A 9,448-nucleotide genomic window follows, 5' to 3' on the forward strand; every position below is an offset into this window, starting at 1 on the left:
GAAATGGAGAACGACAACCAGGAGATAACTCTGTATTACTTACTTTGAAATTCAGCTTATTTCTGTTCTGTGTTTTCACTGATGATTCATCTGTGATCAAAGTTCATGTGACAGCATCAAATAGAACTACAGCTTTTAGCAGGTGGAAAGAAAACAAATCTCCAGATGCTTTGGCATCTGATGAGATGTATGTGGCATTTTGGGACTCTCCTAGAAACATAGTAACCAGATATTTTAATTAAAGAGGTAATTACAGTCACATTTTTCCTCTTATAGTGCATTGGTTCAAGTCAATATGTGTTTTTATTGTAAATCTGAGGGCTAGAATTTATTAAAAGCTTATCTTTCAAAGAACAAACCTGTAATAGCAAATGAATTCCACAGCAAATTATTCCACTTTGGAACTGTAGGATACATTGAGCCCTTTTTATAGAACACATTTTACTTCTCAAGGGGTTTCTACAGGGGGTTATGATGCACAGGACCTTGTATGACCCAGGAGCAACTCTGGGAACGTAACAGAACTCCCAAAGAATTCACCAGACTCGCATCAGAAAGCTTATGTCCCCTCAGCAGAAGGGAGGCATTAAACTGATATTTATTTCTATTCTCAGAATTATAGATTATTTCTTTGACCCATGTCTCACTCCAGACCAATTTTTGAAATAATGCCATCACTAACACCAACGAAAGTATGTTGCAAAATCCCCAGGGTAGTTTTTATTTAAAATGTTACTATCATAAAATTTCAGACTGTGAAATGAAGACCTTGGATTCACATTCAACCCTTCCCCATTCCCCCCTTTTTAAAATATATAGATATGTAGTCAGAAAACATAAAACATGCTGCAATGATACAAATATATTTTTTGACATGGAAATTACAGTACATTACAAATCATGAAAACAAATTGAGGCACTAGACTGTACATCAGTTCTGTTCTGCGCTTGTGAAGCTGATAGAATCGCTTTCTATGAACAAAGGAATCTTTTTTGTTTAATGAACATAACTTTACAGGTCATATCAAACGATGTGCTTTGTTGTGAGACATCACCAGGGTTGCTGTTCCAGAGGGAGCCTTCCTTTCAGAACCACAACACACTTACACAATGTGTATCGCTGCCACAATATGAAAAATAATCATTTTATTGAATGTACAACTCCAATAACCCCCCCCATCAATTATTATTAAATAAATAATTATTCCATACAGTGGTTAGTTTACATTACACTGCATTGGCCATTGGAACAAATGAAGTTTAATAAATAATGCATGGGAATGTCTCATTTACGCCTTCGCTCGTAATTCTGTGCTATGCTCCTTTCAGAGGATCCTGTGAAAAATGAAACAAGAATGAGGCACATCATTGTGAAGCCTTGTGTACACTGTAATAAGCATAAGCAAATGTTAGAGATATCCAGTCTGCTGGTTCACCACCTGACAACATCAGCTCATTCAGACACGAGCAGCAACGGCTTATCCTGACACACGCAGCACTCAAATCCCTTTGCCTTGCACGGGCAAATTTAGGGCTTTCCAGACTAGGCCTAGACTATTTGGCTCCTCATCATGAAGCATGCTGCCTCATCCCCAGAAATTAGGTAGATGCTGTTTGCTAGCAGTCTCAGCCGTGACTAAACGCAGGGGGCGATCAGCGACCTCCGCAGCGACAGGGATTGCGTGGGAAGCAAGGCTTTTACCCCCGAGACCGCGGCATCTTCTTGGCGGCTGTCGGTCTGAGCAGTGCTTTCTGCCTGCAGCCTGTGCAGCTCCTGGTGGCAGCCACTCGCGCCGAGCCTTTTCGCCTCCAGGAATTCGTTTAACAGATCGGAGCTGGGCACAGAGATCGATCTGTGGGTAGAGGCTTTCCACACCGACATTTCCACCTTCTGCCCTGCATAACCAGCTCTTTGCTAGTTTTAAACCTTCCCTATATCCAACCTATGCACATGAAGACGCCTTTTATTAAAACTGCAGCAAGATCTATGCAAAACTCAGACTACTCTCTGGACCATCTGCAGCCTAAAATAGTCATCAGTAACATATTTAGCATTTAGCGGCTGCAGGAGGTTTTTCCTTCTTGCTCTTTTAAAATGAGAGAGAGGCCTGCAGAGCCTGACCATAGGGTCACGTGCAGCTGATCACAGCAGTCACCGTCGTTTGGACCCCAAAGGGAGCGCTGCTTTCAAGGAGCGGATGCGTGTCTGACTATTGCATGCAAACACAACTAATTGTGTGGGATTCAGCACCGTGTGTTGTAGAGAGCTTGAATTTTAGATCAGTGAAGGTTTTAAATTAATAAGACTTCAAAATTCACCAGGCTAAATAGACAATAAAGTCGCACTTCCTTTCTCAATATGGATTGACTTTAGTATCCTTACTGTGTGTTTGATTTTTCTAGATTCCACCTGGAGCATTAATCTGAGTGTACGAGCAGCTTGGGGGATGGTCAGTGTCAGATCCCATTTTACCAAGCGGGGAATCAAGATCCCAGGGCTACGGCAACCTGGTTTCTCACATGAAACCTAAAACCAGCATAGCACTTACACCCAACAGCATAAACTCTTACACAGTGTCTCCCCTAACGCCAGGGGACTCGGAGGTTCTCTGAATAACAGAAGAAAACTATTAAAGAGAAAAAAAACCTAGTACATTATGGCATCAAGAAAAGAGGCGACTAATTCCTGTCCAGTTAAACATCTTTTGGTGGGGAGTATTAGTTAGGAGGGACAGTAATCCTGGGACAAATTCCTGACCTTGCTTGATTGCACAGTCCTCGGGACTATCTTCTCCTCAACAGGAGCAGAAGCAACTTCTTACCATTTTGTTCTCAGGGAATCAGGCAGGAAAGCAGTGAATTCTAGTTTTACCTATCAGGCAGGTATTACATAGCCTGACAGGGTAAAACTTCATTATTCCCCTCTGTTAGAGATAAATACTTAAACACCAGATAACAGTATTCTAACTATACCAGCATTTTTTAAATTAGGGCAATAAAATCCTTGCCTTTTTTAAACATTTTGCTATATCTTACATTCTCATATGAATATAAATGTAATCCCAAAGGAAACCAATACAAAATTTATCACTTCCAGGCTATTTACTTTTATGATAGCAGATATATTTACAGGTATTATGCATTTAATAGCTATTGCCACCACAGATAAAATTGTACAAAATTATTCATGATACATAGCAATTTGCAAAATGATGCAGAGCAATATTACTAGTCTGAACAGGGTTTAATTGAAAATAAAAGTTACTGACAACCATAATTGCAGAATATAGATCACAGCATGTATCTACATAATATAAAGGTGTCAGCTAGTAATTTAACTTTTATCATTCATTTAACAAAACAGTGAGAATTATTTCAGAGACATGAAACAGGCATTAGTTTTGTGGGTTTTTTTAATTTCTTTTCTAGGGAATTAACTGACACTTTATGGTTCACTGTGAGAGATTTCCCTCATTACTACCCTACAGCACAGGAAAGCTAGAGCAACTGGCAGTCTGGCATTACCCTTAGGGGTTGCTCACAGGAAGGAGCAGGATTCTGTCCTATACAGAGTGTATGGGAAAATGAGTTCACAGTATCCATTCAAAGTTTAAAATGCTGTTTGTTATTTGGAAGTAAAATTAAAAGTTGTAAGGGGCTGGGAATGTTTAACTGTTTGAGCTGAAGAATGAGGCGATATTAATGGCAGATCTCTGCTCTTTCCGCTCCTGCTTCAAGTTTATTAAAAATAATGATCTGCTGAGAAGGTGAGTGCACCTTCAGCTGAGGAGATCCGGATTTGAATTACAAGCTTAAATGAGCATTATGTTTTAAGCCTCCAAATTTCTCCTGACGTGCCAGTAAAATTTACTTATTTTTTCTTTAATAGCATTTTGCAGACTGTAAAAACACAAATACCAGTGAGGATAGGGAGAGCAGGGAAAGTGCCCTAGGGAATCTTACCTGATTTTGCCTGCACTTTGGCAGCTCAAACCAGGCTTGATCATCACAAGCATTAGAGTGAACAGGACCCTGAAATATTCTGAGTAAGAAAGAATATTCTGGTCCCTTTTCAGAGAATTCTGGGTCTACACCGCATAGAGACTGCTTCATCCATCCAGTGGGAGAGAACAAGGAAGCAACAGAATTAAGCAGCTATATATTACCACGTAGCAGATTTAGTAATATACCTACCAGAATTTAGAGATCTTTTGCCCATAAGCCCAACAAAGGAGTCTGTTTTATGTCCTGAAAAAATATATTTGGAGGCATTTTAATACATTTTAAATAGGCAGGCTTTTAAGATCATGTGTTCTCATGAGGAAGGAAGACACAGACTCAGACACGTGTTCATCTCACGTACTCATTTTTCACACCACTCTCAGATGAGGGAGGGGGTAATCACTGGGAGTAGATTAGACCAAGGCCCAGGCCAGTTAGTGGAAACCTTCCCATTGGCTTGAATAGACATGATTGTTTTTGCCTTTTAACCATAATAGAAAAACAATGGCCGATAACTGATTCTTACTCCTCTCCCAGTGCAGCTGATGGATAGTACAATCCCTACAGACTTCAGCACATGCATAAGAAGACCATATCTTGGCATAGCTTGCATCTGTATGATACACCTATTCCACTTGTCAGTGTTTTTTATGTTATATGGAAGAAAATCCTCATCACAGGTCAAGCAACAGAGCCCTTATTTGAGAGGAAGACAATGGGATTCTATGTCTGGACATGACTGAGCTAGACAGTCTGGCTCTATTTTTGGAATATTTATGAGTTCAAATATTACCATCCTGCCCCATTATTACTCCTCAAGGCACTGGTTGTGTAGCGGATAAATTACTCCAAGGTTTGGCCTATAGCATGCATTAGATGTAGTGATAGCTATAGTTTCAGATAAGGACCAAAAATGAGCCATTCTTCTTTTTCTAGGCTGACTTGAGGCAAATTTAGAAATTCCTCTTTGGAAGGAATTTTGCTTGACTAATTCATCTACAAAACAAGATGAATGATTTTTAAGACCTCACAGGCATTAACTTTAGAGCTGAAACAGTTTAAGAAGGCTATCATTTTTTTTAACTTTAGTCAGCAGTTATTTGTCATGAGCTTTGGATGGGACTCTCTTTAATTGATCTTCAAATAAATAATCCTAGTGATAAAATCTAGTGACTAACAGAGAACACTGGGATACGCATCAACCTCTGGGGACAGCTGACAAAACACAAGATCAATTTTTACTTATTAAAAAGTCTTCTAGGTCCTTTCTAAGCATCTTCAGATAATTTCAGAGAATAAAACTGTTTGTCACTGTATGCAACAAGGCAATACTGCACTGCTGATACCATCTCCCACTTGGCGTTACACAGAAACAAAGCAAGACATGCTTATTAATGGTGCAAGATACGCTTGTTTATATGACAGCACATCATCAATCAGTCTCTGCTACGATGGGGGTCTGATTCACAGTTGGACATCGCTAAGATCACAGATACAGTATCTTGTATGTGTATTCATGTCATCACTTCTCAGAGATTTGGGAATTCACTATTCTAATTTTCCAGCTTTTGCTGTCTTAATTCTTTCACTCCAAGCCTGGCAGTAAGCCTGTCTTGCCTATGAGAAAGGTTTGCAGAATGCACCCCTAGAGAAATAAGGGCTGCACCATTCACACATTAAAGCTGATTGAAGTCTCAAAGCTTGTGGAGGTTCAGATTAGGTACAAGCTTAAGACTTTACTGCTGGCTACTCTATTCTTTGACAGAATATTTCTCCACCACCTGTGCTGCCAGTCCTTCACTGAACTCATTCATATTCTAAAGAATCCACTAAAATATACTGTTCTCCATTTGAATATCTTTTAATAGTTACTTAAGATGTTGGGGATTTTTTAAACTTACTTTTGTGAGAGATCTGGCCATATCCTGCATAGAAGAGGAAAGGAAAAAAAAAAAGAAAGAGTTTTTGAAAAAGGATCGGCATATACATACGCTATTTCTGTGATCCTTCGACGAATCAAATACAGAAACTACCCTATGTATATTCAATGTAGGGAAAATTAAGGAGATCATTTACAACCGTATTTCTCCTTCAATAGACTACAAAGTCTCATTTCAGTTAAAATGACACAGTTTATATCTGTTTAGCTCCAAGCTACTCTGACCGATTCTCAGTTCGGTGCACACTTAAAATGAGAAAAGATGGCAATAATTGTACACAGTATTACATGGCAGTAATCATACTGTTTTCACGCTCTGATAATTTAGTGGCATGTATGCCAACCTGTGCATTATAGTGATACTTTTTACTGGTATTTATTTACATGCTATAATTAGTGTGCACTTGCAACTTTGCTGTGCAATTTTACTATTGGTTATTTTCCAGTCGATGGGTTTGCCTTGCATGGGGGGGGGGGGTTTCGCAACTTTTGAGAAAGATTTACCCAAGGAAGCGAGCGACCCGCTGCAAAGTTCGGGCCGCTGCTGGGAAGAGCGACGCCGGGTGCAGCGCCCGCCGCGCGAGGCGCGGAAGCCGCGCGGCCGCGAGGCGCCCCCCGCCCGCGCCCCGCTCACCGGCATCCCGCTTGCCCATCAGGCCGAAGAACTGCTGGGGCCGGGGTCTCCGGGCGATCCTCTGCAGGAAGTGCTCGAAGGGCAGCGGCAGCTCCTCCTGCGGGCGACCAGCGGCGGCGCTCAGCGCGGCCCCGCGCCGACGGCGCCCCCGCCGCCCCCGCCGCGCCCCGCCGCCGCGCTCACCTTGCCCTGCTCGCCCTCGGACCAGTCGGACCAGTAGCCGAGGTCATCGGTGGCGCCGAGCTCCTCGGCCAGCCCCCGCGCCGAGGCGAGGAGCAGCACGGCGAAAGCCAGCGGGAGCCTCATCGCCGCCTCGACGTCCTGCGGGCGGGCTGCGGCCACCTGCGGGGGCGGGAGGGGACGGGAGGAACCGCCGGCGGGGACACGGCGCTCAGGGGCTACGCGCCGCCCCCGCAGGCACGTATGCACCCTCGCACATACAGTATGCACACGCATCTAGCTGTGCGCACCCCCCTTCGCACCCACAGATACGTATGTACCTAGATACACACACCTATATACATACACGTCTAGCTGTACGCACAGCCCCCCCATATGGATGCATACACATACAGATGCATGCAGCCCCCCTCACACATATGGATCCATGCACATCTCGATATACACACCTTCACACATACAGATCCATACCCCTCTAGGTATGCACACATCTAGGTTACCCCCCCATGCATGCTCATCTAGTTATGCACACTATACATACAGCTACACACGTATTGGGTGTGCACACCTACATACGGACACCTCTCTCCACATACGTACAGCTGCACACGTGTCTAGATATACGCACACCCTCACACGTCCGTATGCACACATACATCTAGGCAGACGCACAGACACACAGAAGCACGCTCACAGAGGGACGCACACGTCCGCATACACAAACACACAGAGGCACCCCCCCACACACACACATATAGGATACAGATCCCCCCCTACACACCGCACCCCTCGAGTCCCGAGCCCCGCGCACCCGCTCCGCACGAGCGCCGCGGCGCGCACGGGCGCGGACACACGCACCTCCTGCGCCGGGCGGGGCGGGCGCTGCTCTCCGTGCGCATTGGCCGTCGGCGGGCGAGCGCCCCACTTTATATACCTGGAGACGGGGAGGGCCGAGGCAGCCTCATTTGCCTAAACGCAATTACCCCCGGTTTTATCGTGACAGCCACGTGACAGCCCCCGCCCTGGCGGGCGGCCCCCGCCGCCAGCCCCCCGCGCCCGCGCCGCGGCGCCTCCCCGCCGCCCCAGCCGGGGCCGAGGGTGCCCCCCTTCCCCCCCCCTCCGCTGTCCCGGCCGGGGGTGCCCCCCCCGCCCCCCGCGGCAGCCCGGGGCGGGGCCGCCCGCCGCGCTCCGCGCTTCGCGGCCGCCCCGTCCCGCCGCGGGCCCGAGCGGGCGGCTGCGGCCGGCGGGTTTCCCTGCTCCCCCCGCCCCGCTTCGGCCGGGGGCCGGGGGGGGAAGCGCTGCCCGCTCACCGAGGGGCGCTGCGGGGGGCGGCGGGGCACGGGGACCGCGGTGGCAGGTGGCAGCGAGCTGCGGCGAGGGGTGCGCGCCGCCGGGCACGGCGCCTCTGGGCGAGCGGGCTTGGGCTTAACCAGAGCTGCTGCCCGCTGCTCGCTCCCGGAGCCGGCGCTGCCCGGCTCACGGGGAAGCTCAGCGTGGCACCGGAGACGAGGCTGCGAGGTGAGGGCACTACGCCAAGGGGAACCTGGCCCGGCCTGCGTCCCAGCGGCACGGTGGCCAGCGCCGGGCAGCGAGGCGGCCAGTGCGGAGCCAGGCCCTCTGATGGGGCAAATGTCTTTCTTGGAAATGAGCCAGCATCTCCAGCAGTGATTCCCTGCCTTTTTCCTTTCCCTGGGGCAGCTTTGTGTTCTTGCTGGCATGCAGCTCGCATAACCGTTTAGGCTCCTTTCCATTTCACACTCGTTTCATCTTACTTGTCCGAGGTTACTTGCACAGGAGGCTTCTCAGTTCCCCTTGGTGGTCCCGCAGCACCTGTGCTGTCAGGGTGCACAGTACTACTGCCAAGGTAAGGCACTGGGTGCAGGGTTTGGCAGGAGCTATTAGATGTCTTTTGAGAAAGAAGAGATTCCTCAGGAGCCGCAGTCAGCTCCCTGGCACTATCACCCTGCTTGCTCCAGCATGCAACCATTAAGGTGGCCCTGCTGGCAATGGTAAACCTTCGCTTCAAGGCTAGTTCATTGGCATGTATACCCACTGATCCTACAGGACCCAGCACTTGTTTGCTAGCTAAAGGCATTATTAATTCCAGGCCTCCCTGTTAAATGCAAATGCATCTCGGGCCCCAGCATGTTCCCCAAACACCAGCCAGGCATGAGACTCTTCTAGGCTCTCGAGGAGGTTCACACTTTCTGCTTTAGGACTCTAAACGTAAGTGAGAAAGGTTGTGGCCCAGTCCTTTGAGGATGTCTCTGAAGTCAACATAGGCCCCAACCCTGAGAGGGTGGTTGGGAAAAAAATGATTAGTTTGGAGGAGGCTGCGAGGGATTCCACGCAGCCTGAACACCTAATTTAGGCACCTCTGTTTAGATTCCTAGGGTGGGCGGTGTGAATCCTCCTCGTTATGCCTGTCAACAAGCTGGCAGAAGTGATATTGTTTAGTAACACTGGGGAACCCAAACCATCGGATTTTCATGCTGTAGCTTTGCAACATTCCCTTTGATATGCGAACTTTGAAGACCCTTGAAGGAAAATTGTTTTCTTGTGTTCTTTCATTATGCCATTTCTATTTACCATAATGACAACACACCAAAAGGTCAGATATATCAAACTAAGCATGTCAATCATAGGCAAGTCAATAAAACTCATGATTTACAGAAATACTGAGAACTCCCAGC

At 46.8% G+C, this 9,448-nt stretch overlaps 1 protein-coding gene across 2 annotated transcripts; it reads right to left on the bottom strand.

Annotated features, from left to right (window-relative positions):
* Positions 1-693: 693 nt before the first annotated feature.
* Positions 694-7,645, bottom strand: TAC1 (tachykinin precursor 1). 2 transcript variants are annotated; one of them, XM_067292495.1, is made up of 6 exons: positions 7,614-7,645; positions 6,759-6,917; positions 6,576-6,672; positions 5,904-5,927; positions 4,195-4,248; positions 694-1,335 (listed from the first exon to the last, which is right to left on the bottom strand). In XM_067292495.1, the coding sequence occupies exons 2-6, from the start codon at positions 6,879-6,881 to the stop codon at positions 1,286-1,288; spliced, it is 348 nt and encodes a 115-aa protein (XP_067148596.1). In that variant the 5' UTR covers positions 6,882-6,917; positions 7,614-7,645; the 3' UTR covers positions 694-1,285. The 2 variants fall into 2 exon arrangements, with proteins under 2 accessions (XP_067148596.1, XP_067148597.1); XM_067292496.1 differs by lacking the exon at positions 5,904-5,927.
* Between the last annotated feature and the right edge of the window lie 1,803 nt (positions 7,646-9,448).

Source organism: Apteryx mantelli, chromosome 2 (assembly GCF_036417845.1).
Source record: "Apteryx mantelli isolate bAptMan1 chromosome 2, bAptMan1.hap1, whole genome shotgun sequence".
NCBI lineage: Eukaryota > Metazoa > Chordata > Aves > Apterygiformes > Apterygidae > Apteryx > Apteryx mantelli.